At 47.5% G+C, this 20,132-nt stretch overlaps 1 protein-coding gene across 2 annotated transcripts in view; it reads left to right on the forward strand.

Annotated features, from left to right (window-relative positions):
• LDLRAD3 (low density lipoprotein receptor class A domain containing 3) overlaps nucleotides 1-19,521 on the forward strand; it is a 241,688-nt gene extending 222,167 nt beyond the window's left edge. For both annotated transcript variants that reach the window (XM_084775945.1, XM_084775946.1), the window contains exons 5-6: nucleotides 14,542-14,887; nucleotides 16,526-19,521. In XM_084775945.1, the coding sequence (XP_084632071.1) occupies nucleotides 14,542-14,887; nucleotides 16,526-16,763 (584 nt within the window). In that variant the 3' untranslated portion in view covers nucleotides 16,764-19,521. The remainder of the gene's footprint in view (nucleotides 1-14,541; nucleotides 14,888-16,525) is intronic.
• The last annotated feature ends 611 nt before the right edge of the window (nucleotides 19,522-20,132 follow it).

Consider the following 20,132-nt stretch of genomic DNA (forward strand, 5'->3'; position numbering starts at 1 on the left):
CCAGCCTGCATTACAGAGACAAGGCACTGTGTCTGAAGTCAGTATTGTTGTGCCTTATTGAGGTGTAGTGTTTTAAAATTACAGCTATCTGTGAATGCCTGGACTATTTATGGTAGGCTATACTAAAAAGAAAAAAAAACCGAGCAAAACAAATATAGGAGCTAATTGCTGCCTGTAGGGGAAGGCGGTGGCTGGAAGGCGCATAGGAGAAACATCTTACCTTTCTTGCTTTTCCAGCCTTGAAAAGTGCACGCATAACCTACACAGAAAATAACTATCTAACTTCAGAACTGGGGAGTTCTGAAGTCCCCAGCTGTCCCTTGTCTGTCCTGTTACGACTCCTCCCCAGTAATAATGACTGGGCATCTTTTGCCTGTGCTTAGTAAATATTTAATGAGTAAAGACGTGGGCTCTGTGTTGGCCATCCACACAATTCACTCTCCTGTTACCGGATCCTTGTGCACCTGTGGCCCTCTTCCTGCAAAGGCCAGCTAGGGCCCTCGGTCAGCAACAGAAAGGCTTTGATTTTTTTTTTCCACTTGCTTGTTTTATGCAGCCTGTTAATGTTTAAAATGTGTGCGTGAACCCCAGCCTGACTTGGTTGTCTGGAGGGCTTTCAACAGGGATACATGGATTCTAAAGCTGCCCCAGGGAAACTTCGGTCCCATTTCCTCCTTAAAGAATCAAGCAGATAATATTGAATCCCTCATCGCCCCAGACCCTGTAGTTACTCATCTATTATGGAACAGTCAGGTCCTGTCACCTGCTGCCCAGGAGGTCCCCTAGTGTTGGAATGATGTCTGAAGCACCTCGTCTTCGAGAACATTAAAATGCCCCACCACGCCACCAAGCCATCTTCTCAAGAAGCATAAATATGAAACATCCAAGGAGAAGACAGAATTGCTCAAACAGGCAGTACTGCTCAGCCTCCCAGGGAGATCATGGCGGCAGAGCAGACAGCCGGATTAATCATTCAAGGCCTTCAGAGCTGGTATTGAGACCAAGCTGGCTATTTGCTGTAGGAACATTTCAGTAGCTTGCTTCAGAGACAGCAAAAGAAGCCAGAGCCAGGCAGGCAGCAAGCTGTATTCTTGTAATCTCAGTGCCCAGGAAGCAAAGGCAGGAGGATGGGGGGGTGGGGTGGGGGTGTAAGGCCAGCCTGGGCTGCATAGGTGGACTGTCTGTCGCAGAACAGGAGAGCAACGCCCAGCGGAGAAGAGATGAAGCATTTGATCCTTGATTTCTTTCTTTTCTTTTCTTTTCTTTCCTTTTTTTCTTTTTTGGGTTTGGTTTGGTTGATTGGTTTGTTTTGGTTTGTTTTGGTTTGTTTTGTTTTTCGAGACAGGGTTTCTCTGTGTAGCCTTGGCTGTCCTGAACTCAAACTCACAGCAATCCACCTGCCTCTGCCTCCCAAGTGCTGGCATTAAAGGCGTGCCACCACTGCCTAGTGATCCTTGATTTCTTGATGTCTCTGTTTCTTTACACTGGTAGTTCTATCTCTTGGCCATGGTTGCCACCGTCTGCATGCTAGAGTAACTTTTGAGAATTAGCTCATATTTCGACAGTCATAGTCTGGGATTCCTGTGTCTTCAACTCATATTCGTGGCTATGGTACTTTGACAGTGGAGCACAAAAGTGGCCGAAGGCAACAGTCACAAATGAATGGGTATGGTGGTATATCAATAAAATTTTCTTATTTTAAACACGCACGCACGCATGCACGCACGCACGCAGCCAGACTTTTTCATCCCTGGCTAGATCATGGATGCAGGAAGGCGTATGTCCCAAAATTCAGGTTGTAGAAGACTAAAGGGGAAAATTTTAGAGACCTCTCATAGCCAGTGTTGGGAATTTGGGTTGGTTCTCCTAGGCCGTAGAACAGGGAATATGCCGTGAGTTTAATCTGAAAAAGAACTTTCCAGACAGAGTGTGAAAAATGTGGAGATAGTGTAAAGAAGGACAAGACAGGAAGTTGAGGGCCTAGCTAAGGGGTTTATGTGGTGCCAGGCAGCCAACCGCAGTCACTTAGAAGCAGAATGAGGAAGGGGCGGGGGGGGGGGGGGGAGAGGGGGGGGCTGAGGGGAACATAAATGAAAGTCCCCACCCAGAGTAACACCAGAGCCTCCGTGTTGGGACTGGAGGGTATTTGTTTTCTCGGCAGTCACTAATGAGATTTTCTTTACATTGACTTGGCCTGACTTAGATTTTTCTCTCCCCAGTTCATAGTGTGAGCCTTTTTACCCTTCAGTACTATCTGTGGGTGATTATGCCATACTCCCCAAATGATCAAAGTACCCTGCTCCCGAATCCTGCAGGAGTTAGCATATTCTGCCCTGGCCGCTGTCACAGAAGGCTCAATAAACCATTGCATTGTAGCTCAGCAAGCCTTATTACTGGGCCAGAAACCAACTGACCATTGAGTTTAAAGAATGTCTGCTAAGCATTTAATTTTACAGCTTCCACCAGACACTCCAGGTAAATAGATACAGTAAGCAATAGAAATCGTAATTCCGCACAGTCCTTACTCAGCAAGTTCTGGGAGGCACAAATATTCATTTTCAGTTGCTTGCAGGAGCAGCTGAGATTGTCCTGAGAGGACAAGGGTTGCTGAAGCTCCACCCTGCTCAGAAGAGGGGCTCCTCCCTCCCAACTCTCCCTTTGATGCTAGTGGGTCAGTTCATTTCAAGTCTACACATCTCCTGTGCGGTCGTTCACTGACTTTTTTTTTTTTTTTTTTTTTTTACTCTTACTTTGTTTAAGGCCATTTTGTGGTCTGCAGTGGGAGCGGTGGCAAGGGACTCCAGCTCTCCAGGCCCACAGCACTCTTCCCTTGATGTTTTTTTAAGTGATTACATAATTGCACAGAGTTCTGAAAAGGCCACCCAGGCCCTGCCTCCCAATTACCCTCATCAGGAAGTCTTGGAAGCAATCTGAATTCCCATTAAAAAAAGAAAAGTCCTCTTCCGCCTTAAACAGCCAATTAAATGCCTTCCCCTCCAGCCAGTTCTGTCACTGCCCTGGGTCTGCTTCTTGACTGAGAGGCCATTAGCCAGCTGCCTCCCTGGGTTGTCTCGAGACTATTCATCCACACAGCTGACTAGATCCAGGGGCACAGAGTCTTCACGGAGGAGCTCAAGCTTTCCCTCTCCCCAGGACTTGTCCTTAGGATGAGCAGGTCAGAAGTCTATGGGGAAAAGGGTTCTGTCTGGGGTGGTGGCTCCCATGGTGTAAAGTGCTTGCTGGACAAGCATGAGGACCTGAATTTTGTGCACACTTGCAATCCCGGCACTGAGGAGGGAGAGAAGAGCAGATCCCAGGGCCTTGCCCACCAGCCAGCCTAGCCTACCAGGCCCAGGCCAGTGGAAAAGCCTGTCTCAAAAATGTGAAGTGAGCAGCGGTGAGGAACAGCTAACGTTTCCCTCTGGCTTCCATGTGCACACATGTGCATCTGCGCGCATGCACGCACACACATGTGCACCCACCAACACACTATAAAAAAGAAAAAAAATGTATATAAAAGGAAGTTGGGGAGGGATACTCATTGGCAGTTTCTGTGGAGCTCCTGGTTTGATGAGAGGCCTGTTCCCATTTTCCCAGAGGGGCATACATTGGGGAGGGGGGGGAGGTTGGAGGGGATCAGCGCTGGAAATTCTTTTCCCCTGAGAATGGCTGACCGTCCAGGGAGATATCTGCCAATGTTGGCCTTCCATCTTTGGACTTTCTTCTTTCCCTCTCCTCCTCCTCTGCCTGCCCTCAGTCACGTTGGAGGTCTATTCTCCTAACTCTCAGGGCCCTTCAGCAGTCTTTGGAGGCATCTTGACAGCCAGCCTCCGCCATCACCACCCACTTCCCTTTGACTAGGGGCCTAGGTGGCACTGGTTGTGGTCTGATGCTCCACAGCCCCAATATCCCCCTCCCCTTTCAGGTAATTTTAGCAACTTGGGTTGCCATGGTGATGGTTCAGTGGGGTTTTCGTGGCTCCCTTTTGATTCAGTCATTTGCTGGTCTGCCCTTTAGATTAAGCTTTTTCAATCCGCATCTAAATCAGGACAGGAGATGTGCTTGGAATAGGGATCCAGGGAGGCAGATGAGCCCCTTAGGAGGTTTGTTTGAAACCAGAAAGTCAGCATGAGTGAAGGGATGCCCTTGCTTTACAGTGGCCAGGACAGTGCCTTGAGGCTAGTGGCCGTGAGAGAACGTGCAGGCAGAGGTCATAGTAGGAGTACCTGAGAGGTGCCACCTCAAAGCTTCAAACGCCGCTGGGTGTGGGCTCTTACAGCTTCACTCAGCTAAGTTATAGTTGACCGTTCATAGCGACTCTGGTGGCTGCAGGCTTTGAAAGCCAGTTGTACAGATGAAGTCAGAGGGCCGACTCTTCTAGTTCTAAGATGTCCATCCATCTAGTTCCTGGCAAACAAGGCAGGATGCTAACCCTGCCCCCAAACTCCCAGAGCTGGACTGCTCGGCACCCTGCTTCCTTTTAACCAGATACACCTGTCCTTACAGTCCCCTGATCCTCGCTGTCAGTGTGATGCGAGGCCGGACTGAACATTGGCCTAACCACGGTTATGCAGGGGGAGGAGAGATAGGGAGGCAGAGGGAATAAACCTACCTTGTGTGAAAACACAGCTCTGACCCACAGCCTGCTGCAGCCAACCCAGGAAAGCAGCTTGCTCAGGCCTGCTCTAGGACAGACTGTGCAGGCAGACTGCTGTCTCTGAAACGGTACAAGAAGCCACCAATAATCCCAGTAACGGTGGGTCCAAGTCAGCAAGGCATGAGTAGTGCCTGACAGCATGTCTCACTGTCTCTGCTTCCAATTAAGGAGCAAGTAGAAGAAGGCCGACTTGCTCCCTTGACTGATTGCACAGTACTCCTCGTGTCAGTGAGAGCGTTAGCCTCTCTGCACCAGCAAACCACTCAGTACCCACACACTCAGCACACATACACACACCACTCGGTATACACACACTCAGCACACATACACACACCACTCAGTATACACACACTCGGCGCACATATACATGCCACTCAGTACACAAACACGCGCACCTCAGTACACACACACTCAGCACACATATACATGCCATTCAGTACACAAACACACACACCTCACACATTCCATACATACACCCAGTACACACACACCAACCAGTATACACACATACCATTCAATATACACACACACCACTCAGTATATACACACTCAGTGTACACACACACGCGTGCGCGCACGCGCATACACACACACACACACACTGGGGACAGTGGCTTGTTCCCTTCCTGTTTTCATTTGAGCAGTCTTCTTCATTTCCTTCACTCGAGGTGAAATCAATGCTCTGATGGAAGGTGCTTCCTGAGTAGTGCCGTGCACACACACACACACACACACACACACACACACCTGGAGCCCTGGCCTCCTGCATGTTAATAAATGCGGGTATAAAAACAATGGGAAGATGCCACATAAAGAAGGCACAGAAAGGATCCACTTAGTTCACACACACACAGGGACAACCAGGAGGCCAGCGGGAGGTACCAGGTCCAGTGGGGAAGCAGCATGGTGTCCCACAGAGGAGAGGGAGCCCTGTGCTGGGTGCTAGGCTGGCCCCTCTGCTCACAGTCTGGGTGTGGTGTGTGTCTCCTCCCCGTGTGGTGCTGACCTCCCCAGGCTGCAGGACCAGCTGCCCTTCAGCTTAGCCCAGTGGAAGCAGCAGGAGGTCGGAGAATAGGAACACCAAAAAGAAACAGGCATGGTGGTGCACACCTTTAATCCCAGCACTCGGGAGGCAGAGGCAGGCAGATCGCTGTGAGTTCAAGGCCATCCTGGTCTTGAGTCCAGGACAGCCAGAGCTACACAGAGAAACCCTGCCTCGAAAAACCAAAAAGAAAAGAAAACAAACACCGAATGGTCAGAATGTGGCACCTGCTGGTACTTATGTCCCTACCAAGTGGCCAGCCAGAAACCTCTTAGGTCTCTCACATCCTGGGATATTCTAGAACCTGCATCCTCGGCCTTTCAAGCTTAGGCTGCCACCAGCGTTTGCAGAGCCTGGACACTAGACAAGTCATAATGAGTGCCGTGTTCGTGGCTAATACAGACAACGTGTGGGAAAGCACTGGGTTAGGGAGCCTTGGAACCTGAGGACCATGATGACAAACTGGGCTTCTACCTTTGAAGGGTAGGAAGTTCTGGAAAGGCCGGGGAGGCAGCAGAGCCAGACCCAGGCTGCAGGTCCTCATGTCAGGTCAGCATAGTCACACGGGGAAGAAACTGTACCTCCTTCACACTCCTGGACTATACATAGATGGTCCCAGGAAGGTGTGTCATACATGTAAGAGGACTATTCTAGAAGAATGGAATCGTGTTCTGATACACAGACGCCTGTCTTCTCTATAACCCTGAGCTGATTCAGCCATGGATAGGTTTTCATTGTCTGATTTTCCCCCTAATACAGACAATTGAGCCCAGGGCCTCACACATGCTAATTTGAGCTCTACCTCTGAACAGGCCACAGCCTTGGTTTTCCAGGCTTTGAAACAACACTCTTGACAGGCTTGGTCAATGAAACTTATTTTATACTGCTTGTTTTCTCTACATGTGGATTACATGGGCCTGAGCACTAGTTTCAGCTCTATCACTTTTGGGCCATGTGACCTGGGATGAGCTTCTTACCCATGACTCTGAATGAAGAGTCGTTGAGGGGCACATCCCATCAGATGTGCCGAGCCTCTGCCACCCTCCCTCAGGAAGTGAGGGATGAGCAAGAGATTACACTCTGCCCTGATAAGGTTCCATTCCAGGGGAAAAGAGGGACAGTTGATACAGTGTGTGACAGTGGGGCCTGGGAATTTACCCACTTGCCCAGCCTGGGGAGAAACTGTGAGGCTGAAAGTGGGTGCTGCTTAGACACCTAGCGTCCTGAAAAAAACTGAAGGGAACCCGGTGTGTAGCAGCAGGAGTCAGAGAAAGACAACACAGAGGGTCAGAGCCACCATGGGGACAAGAATTATCAGGGCTGGAGGCCAAGTGGGGGCTCTCACTTTGTGCTGAGCACATGGGAAACCACTGAGGATTTTGAGCTGAGGACTGATCTGAGCAAGTGCATTTCTGTCTTTGCTTGTTTGTTTTTGCTTTTCTAGACAGGGTTTCTCTGTGTAGCCTTGGCTGTCTTGGACTTACTTTGTAGACCAGGCCTTGAACTCTCAGAGATCCACCTGCCTCTGCCACCCGAGTGCTGAGATTAAAGGTGTGTGCCACCACGCCTGGCTGCATTTGTGCTTTAAGGGAACATCCTGTAACCATTTGGAAAGGGGACTAGAGAGCAGGAGTTTCTGATAAGGTGCAGGTGACAATGGCTGGGGAGGCAGCCACTGGGGCTGGGGCTCTGGCACTGATACAGCAGGACCCATGATGCAGGATCATGACTGACCTTGGGTTCCCTGTCAAGCATCCTTGTCCTCCTGGCCCTGCCCTCCAGGACATCCAAGGCCCCAGGTCAGCGTGTTCATATCAGGAATTGCAAGAAGCAGTGAATTTGCTCATGGCTAATAAAACTCCCCGCTGGGAGCCCAGGGTGGAACGCTTCCGTCATCAGCCTGTTCCCTGAATTATTCAGATAGTTTTCTTCTGCGCTCAGAGCTGCCAGTGTGCGCACTCAGCATTTCCCTGGGTAATAAGGTTTTGCGGGCAGAAGTGGCTCTGATGAACTGATTACTGAGGGAGCTGCGAGCAGCTCGAGTATGTGGTGAGCACACGATAGCAGCCTTGGACTCCCTGAGAATTTAAACAGATCAACCTCTGCTGCTAGGTCTTGTCAAGTGTGGGAGGCACCGGATGGCATCACTCATTTCTCAGATGCACAGTTGTAGGCTCCCACTGCTTGGCAGGCTTCTATCAGTAACAGTGATGCTGAACTTCAACTGCTGGGACCAAGGAGCTGGGGCCTTGCTGCTGCTGCTGCTGCTGCCGCCGCCACTGCTGCCGGTGTGGAACAGGGCTGAGGCAACCACATGTCAGCTTATGTCCTTCTAGCTGGCAGCCAACACCACAAAACTTTCTCCAGCGTATGTCCAAAGGTCAGGAATGCCACCTCTGATTTATTGAAAGAATGATGAATGATGGGAAAATAGTCCTTTGAGAAATGAGGTGCACTTTATCAATATCCACATACTAGTGAGGCTCACAAAATTTCCACAGGTGTGTGAGATCATTACCAGGAACATTGGCTTAGTAAAGGCTCTGAAAAGTCCTGCAGTAATAGCTATTAGTAATGGCAGGAGTGACAAGTGCTTACTCTTCCACTATTGTTTATACTCAAAAGGCAGAGTTGAGGAGCTATGACTAGCACTGGATAGTATATAAATCATACAATATTTACTCTCTCTCTCCCTTAACAGAAAAAGTGTGCCAACCTGGTCTACACCACTGTAAAGTATATTGTCATCTAGTGGAGCTCTGCTAGGTTTGCCAGAAGGAGGAAGTATTTTGTCTACTTCTAATTGTTCCAATGTTTTAGCCTTAATAGTTACCATGGCTCTTCATGGTGAGAGTGGAGAGCAGTTTGGAAGCTGGAGACGCTAAGGCAGCTGCCTACTGCAGTCCACCAGAACCAGGTTTGCAGCACAGGTGCCAAGGTAATTTGATAGGCAAGGACAGCCTTCCCATAACGGGGCCGGGAAGCTGGCTGTCAGCATAGACTGAGAAAAAGCACCTTGACCTTTATCGTGTTCCATAAACAGGAGTTAACTAGCAGTACATCATCAATGTAAATGGAGGCACTAAAACTGTATCATTCCTTCTGGGCAAAAATTTAGGTGAGGCTTCCTTGGCTAGTATACAGAAAGCACAAACCATTAAGAAGGAATCGCTGCAGTGGGCTTCATTAAATTCACAGAGAAAAAGACACACTTCTCTCGAAAAAGACACCAAAAAGGAAATGAGAAAAGAAACCCCAGCTTGGAAGAGCATTTGTAAAACACAATGGGATAAACATCTGTATCCCAGTACATCTGAAATAGTCTTACTTGACAGTAATAAGCCAAGCAGTCCAGTTTTATTACATTTTATTTTACTCTATTTCGTGTGTGTGTGTGTGTGTGTGTGTGTGAGAGAGAGAGAGAGAGAGAGAGAGAGAGAGAGAGAGAGAGAGAGAGAGAGAGAGAGACAGATAGACAGACAGACAGACAGACAGACAAAGTGTGTTTGAATGTGCAAGCTACCATCTGAATGTGGAGGTCGGAGGAAGTTTACAGGAGCTGGTCTCTTATTACTGTACCATGTGGATCCCGGGGATTGGACTCTGGCTGTGAGGCTGGGTGGCAAGCCCCTTTACCCATCATGCCATCTCACAAAAGAATCAAGTAGGAGGGCATGGAGGGTTCTAGATCTTCATTTAGGGATAGTCGTGTTCGCTTTGCCAAACTCATCAGCCCAGAGGAAGTTTTACTGTTCATAAATTACATCTCAATAAACTTGATTTGTTGAAGTATTCAGTCTGAAGAAAGGCATGCGAGAGTTGTTGTTTTTTCCCCACCAAAGGAACAATGGGAAGTCAGTTTGAAGCACACTAAATATTCCAGAAACAGGAATTCAGGCCTCAGGAGGTCAGGTTTAGGGCTTAGGAGCCACCTTTGGACAATGTGTCCTTGGTGTCCCAGAAGGTGGGCAGTGAGTGTGAGGCTTGAGCCCCTTCATATCCGTGAGGAGAGAAAGAAAGACATTTCTTTAATTTAGCCCATTTTACACTATTCGACTGTGATGAAATATTTGAAGATTGGTTGCTTTATAAAGGAAAAATATAAAGGAAAATAAAGGGGAAAAAAGTGTGTACCATGATTTCCAGCTTTCATTTCATTTGGTTCTAGGGGTCCTGGGGACTGAACTCAGGTCCTCATTCCTTACACGGCTGAGCATGGCTCCCCAGCCCTTTCTCTCTTCTTATAAAGTCCCCATAATTCCATCCTGAGGTTTTTACCCTGAGGACTTTTTCGAATACTGTCACCTCCTAAAATTCTCACCTCTAGACACATAGTTGGAATAACTTTCTATCCTCTTTAATGCTTCAAAATGGGGGTGAAATGCTAACTCAGGAGAACTTGGGGTGACACACTTAAAATAGTATGTAAACCATAACAGCTCTCTTGTGAACTTTGGTTCTTCGTTTACTAATCAGTACATCTTCCAAAGACTTCCACGGTGGTATATGTTATGTAAATTTTAAAACAGGAGTAGCACTATATGGAAACAGCATAATTTACTAAACCAAGCTGTGATGATAGAAATTTACATTTTGTCTGTTATATTTGCTGTTACAAACAATGCTTTCACGGATACTGGTACTAAAACGTAATTTCTGGGCTGGGGCTCTAGCACAATGGTAAAGTGCTTGTCTAGCATGCACAGCACGCTGGCTTTGAACCTCAGCCATGCAAAGAAAAAAAATATTGCTCATTTTTACTGTGATACTGTGTCAGAAGTAACTGTATTTTTAATATACATTCGTCTCTCGGTGCCTGTGATGGATTGGTTCCGCCATACCAAAATCCACAGCTGCTTGAGCCTCTTGCATAAAATGTTACAATATTTACATAGAACTTCCATATATTCTCCTCTGTTACTTTAAGTCACCTCTAGATTATTTATACCTCGTACAGTGTGGGCACTCTGTAACTAATTCTTACACTGTGTTGTTTAGGGACTAGTGACCCAAAAATGTCTGCACATAGTCAATAAGGTTGTTTATATCAAATCCACCATTTCTGAAATCCAGGGGTACAGAATTAATGGATATGTAGCCCCACTTGTAAACACAGAAGGCTGTTGTGTGATGTTAATCTTGTTGTTAATCTTCCCCGCTACCCCATATTTGTACCCACTTACCCTTCACTGTCCACACCCGCACATGAATATGCATGTTTTTCCAAGACCGCCCAGCAGAATGTAAGTCCACACTCAGCCTTTGGCCAAGCTGATGGACAAACTCCAGTATCCTGGAGGAAATTTGATTTTCATTTGTAAGGATGAAATATCTAGATGGGAAAGGACACTAAATCACAGGTCTCCACTGCTGTGGTTCCTGCAGCAGTCTGGGTGGCCCCTAAGTTAGGCAAAGCTGTTTTGCCCAGGGCATTAGCCTTCTGCTAGGAAGCTGGCATTGCTTAGTGTTCACATTGCCTTCTTGGGGATAGAGCATCCAGGACTGGTGCAAAGCCACTGTGGGGGAGGGGCTGGCCGCCATGAGAGCCCCGAGAGCTCCAGTAACAGCACATCTCCAAGAGGCACAGAAGCAGGTAGGGATCCAAACTGTTTGACGGGAGTACAGGAGGACATTTGCTTGAGGGACAGCCAGGATACATGGAAACTTCATTATCCGTGGATCACACACTTGGACCGCAGGTCGCAGGCGACTGTGATGTTAGTAATTTGGCCAGCAGGCTCATTAAGCTTTTAAGAAAAGTGGGCCCAGTTAATGAATTAATGCAAGATGGCATTTTACACGCGGAGCAAACGAGCCCAGGCAGCTCTGAGTTATGTGGCATCATTACTCCTTGACTGGATATGATCGCTGCTTCTTGACTGCCAAAGCCCCGCGTCTGGAGGAGCCAGCTTTCAGAGACAACAGTGTGATCCTTGGGATACAAAAGCCCTCACTCTCCCCTCATTAAAGAGCCTCCTTTTGTATTTGTACTGGCGCCAGTGGTCACACCCATGTCAGTTTCAGAATCTCTAGACACATTGACTTTCCGCGTGAAAATCTACCTCGCTCCTCCCCGCCCCTGCCACAGAGGCGCTCCACCTCTTGCCAGCGATGGCTGGTGAGGATGTCAAGAACACACTTGCTAAGAAGTGGCATTGACTCGCCAGAGCTGAAGTGTCCTGGAGATGGACAGCAGTGACGTCCGCACAACAGCCGGAACGCACTCAATGCTACTGAGCTACACACTTCAAAGGCTGCTTGCAGTATGCACCATTGCACCGTGGCCATTTCAAAGCAGTATTTCTTTCTAAAGAACTAGCATTGCTGTGTGCAAACCCCTGTCAGGCACTGTGCTCAACACTCTCGTGTGACCTGGGCAGATGAAGCCTGTTAACTTACTTGGCCCTGCCATTACTTAAGGCTTATGAAAGTTAAATCACTTGTCTGGACACAGGCACCTGGAGGTGATGGCTCCAGGATCTACCCCAGAGCTCTGTGACCTGAAGGTCTATGTAGGAAGTAACCCAGAGAAAGTATTTTAATCCTGAATTCTGAACCTCCCTCTGCCCCACCCCTGCCTCTCAGCCCCACTCTGCTTTTAAATTACCTAAGCTAAGAGCTGAGTGGCAGTTCCTTGTCTCCAGGAAAGTCCTAGGCCTCTTTCCTCCCATAACTGTTCGTGTCTCCTACACATGATCTCTGCCTTCCTGATTTAAGGAGGAAAACACATCCCAATCTGAGACAAATGAAGACCTTCCCCTGTCCCTTCTCTTTGTGTTAACTTTTCCCTCTAGCCATACCCACACTTGGACTAAAAGCTCAGGGGATTCTCCACGTTCCTGGCAGCCATCATTCTAATAAACTTTCACATTTGAACTGCACAGAAAGAGGCAAATGTGGGCCTTCTGAAAGGTGGTCTCCTTAAATCAGGAAGGCAGAGATCATGTGTTCTACAGCATACAGGCTGTAAAGGTAGCCGGCAATCAGGCTCTTCCTGTGACCATGGACAGATGAAACCACCTCCCTGAGTTAAAATAGACATAATAATAGTACCTACTGTTTACCATAGAGTGAATAAACTGAGGGTTGTTGTTGAGTTGAATGCATTTATTGAGTACCTACTATGTGCCTGGTCTTCTCCTCCACTTTAGGACTGTAGCTGTAAACAAAGCAAACACGTTGCTCTTGCTGAAGAAGGGGATGAATAACTTAGCTCCACCTCCGCGGCTACCTCAGATTAATAACTCTTGGCCTCTCTGAGGTCCACAGAAACTTCCGCCCGAGTCACAGATGGAAGAAACACAGAGCTGTGGTCCAAAATTCGCCCTCTGGGACTAATACTAGAATATTCCTCCAACTGGGTTGTTGTAGTTCTTTGGCACCAACAAGGGGTCCCCAGATTTCTGAGAGGGGCTGTTAACAGTTTCCTGTGCCTGTCTGCACTTCCTGAGGTTGTCAGCTGCGCCGGCAGGCTGGGAAGCAGGCCACCTGAAGCTCTGATGTGTAGCTCCTTAGCACATGAGGGAGGAAGGTATTGGTAGTCAGCAGAGCTGGGCTGTGACTCAGACCCTCACTCTGAGACCTGAGGAGATGCCTGCAAATTGTCCAGTGAGTCTTGGCTGCTCAGAGCAGTGTCAGGGCCTAGCTAAGGTCCCACGGGCTCCTCCCTCCAACCTCTGTGATCTTATCCAGGGAACCCCGGCTCACCAAGACTCACTGTGCTCCTCTTAAACACTGTGCCTTGGCTTGTTGATAGAGAGCTTGCCTGGCATGCATGAAGTCCTGGGCTCTACCCCCATACATAAATGGGGAGCAGTGGCACATGCTCCCAGTGTTCAGGAAGTAGAAGCAGCAGAGTCAGAAATCCAAAGCCATCCTCGGCCATGGTGAGTTCCAGGCCAGCCTGGGATATGTGAGATGCCAAATAAAATGTTTAAAAAGTGAAACTAAGTCCTTCAGTATCGTGTACTGTGTATCAGACCCACATGTGAACGTAGCACAAAGTGCCGGCTGCTGTTCTAAGCCTGCGTCACTTGGTGTCTGTGCCATGCTTCAGAGGACCCACGAATGTCTAGCCCATTCTCTAGCCCAGCACTTTGCCAAGGGCACATATGCAGAAAGTAGGTTAAAGAACCAGTGGAACCTGTCTGGCTCGAGTCTGTCCCTGTAGCTATAAAGATCAACCCAGGGCCTGGCAGGAAACAGGCGTTCTACAGATGATTGGATCCTAGATGTATGTACCTACCTTCCTCGTGTGTGCGTTAGCATTCATTTTCAATAAAGAGCTGGGGTTCAATTCTGGAACCCTAAGAACTTTCACTCAATTCCTGGGTATTGTATCCCCCCCCCCACTGAGTTTTAACTAACTTTACTGAGGTCTCGTTTATAGAACATAAAATTCACTCACATGAACTGCACAATTCAATGTTTTGTCTTAGTTCACTTCCCAGCATGTGCTGTCATCACCAGTCTGGGCTGGGAACATTTGTCAGGGACCCAACAAGACCCTCATGCCCACTTGCAGTTAATCCAAGTACCTGCCCTTGCTCTCTCTCTCTCTTGGCAGTTGACAATCTGGGTTATTGGGGGTATGGCTTATTTCTCTGCAAGTTTCTGAAATTCACACTCAGTGCTTACATTTGGGGCTGGGTGAGAGTTATTTGTATGGATGTAGCACGGTCTGACTATCCATTCAGCACACATTTGGGGGTCACCATTTCTGGTGGCTGTGAAGAGTCCTGCTATGCTAGTTGGCAAATCAGTTCTGGGGTTGATTTTCCAAGGCTTAGAACAGCTCACTTGTAACCATCTCCCTTCATCTTTTTTCTCTTGGTTTTCCCAGAACCAGGCAGCGGGCAGGTGTTTGTGACCTCAGAGAACCAGCTCGTGTACTACCCCAGTATCACCTACGCCATCATCGGCAGCTCCGTCATCTTCGTTCTGGTGGTGGCCCTGCTAGCACTGGTCCTGCATCATCAGCGAAAACGGAACAACCTTATGACTCTACCTGTGCACCGGTTGCAGCATCCTGTACTGCTCTCTCGCCTCGTGGTCCTGGACCACCCCCACCACTGCAACGTCACCTACAATGTCAATAATGGTGTTCAGTATGTGGCTAGCCAGGCCGAACAAAATGCCTCAGATGTAGGCTCTCCACCCTCCTACTCAGAGGCCCTGCTAGACCAAAGGTGAGAGATTGCCGAGAAGGGCATCTGACATGGGGAGAGACGCATGTGCACATACCCAGCTACCTAAGTCTCACCAAGAATTTGGGGACAGTAGCTGTGGGCAGTAACAGTGATTGACATTTACCGATTCCATATAGGATGTTCCCATGTCATCTAATCCCCTGGGGACATCTATGAGGGACATAACTAGGGTCCTACAGTTTAAGTCACTTGTCTCAGGACCTAGAGGAAGGACCCCTGCTCCTCCATGATTAAGCTGCAGTGTTACAGCCATTGGCCACCTCTGCAATTTTTCTGCTAATACAGAAAAGTATCCTGGGAGGCTGATTAGTTTGTTGACTGAATGAGAATAAGTAAGTCTCTTTCCTTGTTTGGCTTCATTTATAAAGTAAAAGCAAAGGCACAGAATACCCCAAGTTTTGTTAAGCAATGGAATGCTCATCACAAATGGCATTATTCATGAACCCCCAAAATAGAGAGCCCAGACCACCATTAGGGGGATAGAAATTGAGATCAAGGCCTCACATACGTTAAGTTCATGCTTTACCGCTGTGTTTATCCCCCCCTCACACACACCAGACAACCCTCTTGGAAGTCCCTGCACTGTAGCCAGCTGTTGGAGTCTCCTTAAATTATAACATTCCATGTCCTGCCATCAGGTCCCTCTGCTCAGAGTCCCCTCTTCCCCAGAGACCAGGCCTCACCGTGTGCCACATCAAGCATCTTGAAGCTGTGCCTCCAGGCTAGCTGGGCTTCTCCTTGGACCTTTCCCAGTGGCACCTCCTGTGTGATTTCATCTTCCTTTTCCCTCCTCATCCAAACCAAACAAAGTTCAAGGACTGGGCGGGACTTGGTGCTGTTTCAAGATTTCTGCAGATGAGCACACAGCACCTGGATCATCTGATGTGCATCCCACTTAAAGCTTTCACATTTGGACCATCCAGGCTAGAGTAGAGTAGGGATCGAACTGATAAATCTAGAGACAAAATGGCAGGCTTCTAGCTCCTTGCATTGCTGCTTACTAATCCGTGATCATTGGCGTTTGGCTCCACACCAGGACAACCAACATAAAAGTGATGCCTCAAGGGTCACTGTGAGCAACACAGGTGACAGAGGAGAGGTGCCCAGAAAAGTGCCTGACCCACAGCAGTGGGAGAAGAAAGTGGAAAACAGGTCTTTTCTGAACAGAGAAGGGGGTAGGGTGTTGAGTGACCGCATCCAAGGCCGGAGGAAGAGTTAGATTTGTAAGAAGCCAGAATCCCTTCCTTGTCAAAGACTCAGTCACAATTCCAACCTTGACTCTTGACCATAAGTCATTTAGTGCAGAACACCCAAGGTAATCTGAGGGTGTTGTCTAGCAACCTCATTCTTGCCCACCTAGAGCATGGATAGAGTATTGGCACTGCCCCATTGGACAGGAACAGCCAGAGAACACTGACTTCACTGTTCTGTCATGTTTCCACCCACTGGTTTTGCTGATCTGAGAACTGCCTTTTGTCTTGTCAGTAAAACTGTATTCTTCCCATAGGCCTCTGCTCAGAAGTGGGCTGTTGTTAGAGCTGGGTCTGCATCACCTGCCTCATCCTAACGCTAATGTATTCTCTCCTCTCTGCCACCCTCTTGCCTTCTCCATTGCAGACCAGCGTGGTATGACCTTCCTCCACCACCCTATTCGTCTGACACGGAGTCTCTGAACCAAGCTGACCTGCCTCCTTACCGCTCACGGTCAGGAAGTGCCTACAGTGCCAGCTCCCAGGCAGCCAGCAGCCTCCTGAGTGTGGAAGACAGCAGCCACAGTCCAGAGCAGCCTGGCCCTCCAGAGGGCGCTGCTGAGCCTACAGACTCTGGGCCCAGCCAGGGAACTGAAGAAGTATAAGATCCAGCAGTTCCAAACTCCATATGGGTAGATCTTCTCCAACGTGTTGACTTCTAATAGCCTGTTCTCGTAGGATGCTCTTTGAGCTCCTTTTGAAGCTGTTTTAAGTTGAAGTTTGGGTGCTGACTGCCCCTCCATCACCTTCCTTCTCCAGATTTCAGGGATGCTCTTTGGAATGACCTGGCACTCCTCTGGCCTCTTAGTTGACAGGATGCATTGTCATGTATTGTCATCTTCTCTGTGAGGTAACTGGTCCTCCTGGGCTTATGATGACTGTGCTCCTATTGGTTTGTCCCAGTAGGTTTGTGACTGGGCAGGCAGCAGGATGAAGCCATAAATAAGCAGTCTTTGGCAGGGTTCTAGGGCCATGCTGCACGTTCAAGAGGTCAGAAGACACCAGGCCAGAGTCTACTGGGCTGCCACCTTACAGCTACATTTGGAGACTTGGCTTGGAGGATTCTGACAGAAGGCCGTTACTGTTTGGCCACTCAAGAAAAGTGTCCAGGTGAATATCCAATCCCACCTTGTACTGTCCATCGTCCTTACTTCAGCAGAGGCCAAAGAAAAATTCTGACATGAGCAACCGTTTTCTGCTTTCAGCACTCTTGTTTGCTTTTATGAGAGTCTCAGAGACCATCTACCTGGCCTTAGAAATTTGCCTAAGATTCCTCATTTTGAGAGCTGTCTCTAGAAGTGTAGGTCTTCCTTGGCATCATCCTTGAGTAAGGAGGAAGACCGTGCCATGAATCCTTAGCTCCTAATGCCAGAGCCTGGTCCTGCCTTGGCCCCGTAATCCTCTCCCTGGCTTCTGGATTGTCCCCTTCCAAGATGACCTGGCATAGCTAAGGATGAGGATGCAAAGTAAGTTGGCCAAAGTTCTGACTGGGCCCCTCGCCCCACAGGCCCAGCCTGATGGGCTTATAGTGCAGCTTCATCAATAGGCACCTAAGTCCCAGGAGCACCTGGGCCCTATTTTCCACATGCTTTAGGACTTGAGTTCCCAACTTATATTAGAACTACATGAAGTACCACCTATGAGCACTCTCAGTTCCCTGTACTGCACACACAACCCCAGGAACAGTGCACTAAGTCAGGGTTAGGGTTAGAGTGATGCTCAGACCCAGCCAAACATCTGGCAGTTTCTCCTATGAGAGAAGAGGGCAATAGAAAACTTGGAGTCAAGATTTTCCATTGGATTTTTTTTTTAAGTCTCTTAGAAATGCATTTGAAACAGTGTGTTTGGTTTTTTTTTCCCTTCTAGTTAAGGGACTATTTATATGTGTATAGGAAAACTATCTCTCGGGTTTTGTTTTTGTTTCTCTTTTAGTGAGGTCCAAAGAAAGATACAAAAAGAAATGCTGCCTTTCCTCAGCCCCATCCCATAATGACACGTCAGACTCACCTACATGCCAAGCATTGTGGCATCTTGGAGTCATTATTTATTGAGTTCTTAAAAAAAAAATGCGGAGAGAGAAGTCCTCCATCCACTGTATATATCTGGACTCCTTTCCTGTTTCTCCAGGCCCAGCCTGCCCTAGTGCATGCTACCACCACACACCCCTGCCAACCAGACAATAATAGGTAAACCATACTAACTAGGGACAGAACTGGAACCAGGTGGTGCCACCTCAGGAAGCTGCCACCCATTCAAAGCATTTTTCCACAGCCGACGAAAGTTTCAATAACCTGTTCAATGCTAATTAAAATGGAGCCTGCAGGAAGCAGAGATGAAGTGGCCTTCAGTAATGCTGTACCATTGACTTTATTCTTAACCAAATCCAAACTATTCTGCATGAAAGCTAGCTAGCCACTTTGGTTTTGTCTATTTTTGTTTTGCATCTAGAAGCCTAGTTGCTTGTGTCTTTCTTTAACTTTTAATGTAGAAATTGAGTTGCTTTGCTTGGTGTGTGTGTGTGTGTGTGTGTGTGTGTGAGAGAGAGAGAGAGAGAGAGAGAGAGAGAGAGAGAGAGAGAGAGAGAGAGAGAGAGAGAGAGAGAGAGAATGAATAACCCAATGAAGAATGAACCTGGGTGGCAGACAGTGCGTTTCTGCCTGTACATCTCATCCCAGTTGAGCCAGTGCAGCTCTTGCCTCCCTTTGATGGGTCCCTGCTTCTTTTTGGTGCTCTGAACGTTGTCTGGAGGAAAAGATTCTAATTTTAATTAATTGTGCAGTGAGCTAATCTCATGAGCTTTTCTGCTTCAAGGCGTTTTGGGGAAAACAAATGCTTTTAGTAGATAAGGGGAGCCTAGTTGGGTTTTTTGTTTTGATTTGTTTTGTTTCCAGACATACACAGGAACATTTTTACTATAGATTTGGTTTTTTATGGATTTTTAAAAGAAAATAGTGATAATAAATAAATAGCTAAGCTCTGGGACTTGGGGTTTTCCCCCCATTTTTCTCAAGATACCAAGTAAGTGGCTAGCAATATTTTTTAAATCCATTCCAGCCAGGATTTTTTAAATACTATGTTGCCTAATTCTAAACCAGACAGAAGGATGCTCTCCAATGTCTCTTTTCTAGGAGACTGGCGCCTCATGTCAACACTACACTACACTGTGGTTGGAAACTCACTGCCTAACTTAACTCCCTCGACCTTGTAGTTGACAATTTTTTTGAAATGCAACTAAGTTGTTAATAAATAGTGTGTGATATTCAAAGTAAATGTAAACTGGAAGGTTGTATATGGTTGCTTTTTTTTTAATTAGGCTTTTTTTTTAATTTTATACTCTCAAATAAACTTGCAGTTTCATTCTTTCTTCTGTGTGAATAATTCTTGACCCACTTTTCGGCCCCCTAACATAAAAAGAAAATGATCATTTTTGGTTTAGTTCCCCCCAATAAATTTATACCATAATAAATAAAATGAAGAAAAGGAAGAATATATTTGTAAAGCTTCAAAATGTGTGGGTGTTTGGGGTTCTACAGGTGTAATTGGACTGATGGGGAGAAATTGTGCACAGCAGTTGCTATGATGGCCCTAGATAGTGTGTCCCATATCACAACAGCCATTGTGCCAAGGAAAGACAAGTAGCTGTGACAGCTTGCAGATTTTTGCCACAAATTCAAAGGTTGAACTTTCTGCTGGTGTGATTGTAATTTGTTTTGAACCACCAAGAGCTGACACAAATCCCAGCAAGAAAGCATCTCATGTTCCTTGAAGTTGACATTAGACCCTCATATTGACTGATACAACAGAGACAGTGCTTGCAAAGTCTAGATGCCCAGTAGGACTGCACTGCCTGCAGCCAACACAAGTGATTCCATCCTCGGCCAAAGTTGAAATCCACATGAAAATGTAAATGCAAACCTTCAGACCAAGGTTTGGGTCATGTGTTCTTCCCCTGCTTCTAAAAGATGGAGCTATTA

This window comes from Acomys minous, assembly GCF_964271855.1.
Source record: "Acomys minous genome assembly, chromosome: 3".
NCBI classification, from domain to species: domain Eukaryota; kingdom Metazoa; phylum Chordata; class Mammalia; order Rodentia; family Muridae; genus Acomys; species Acomys minous.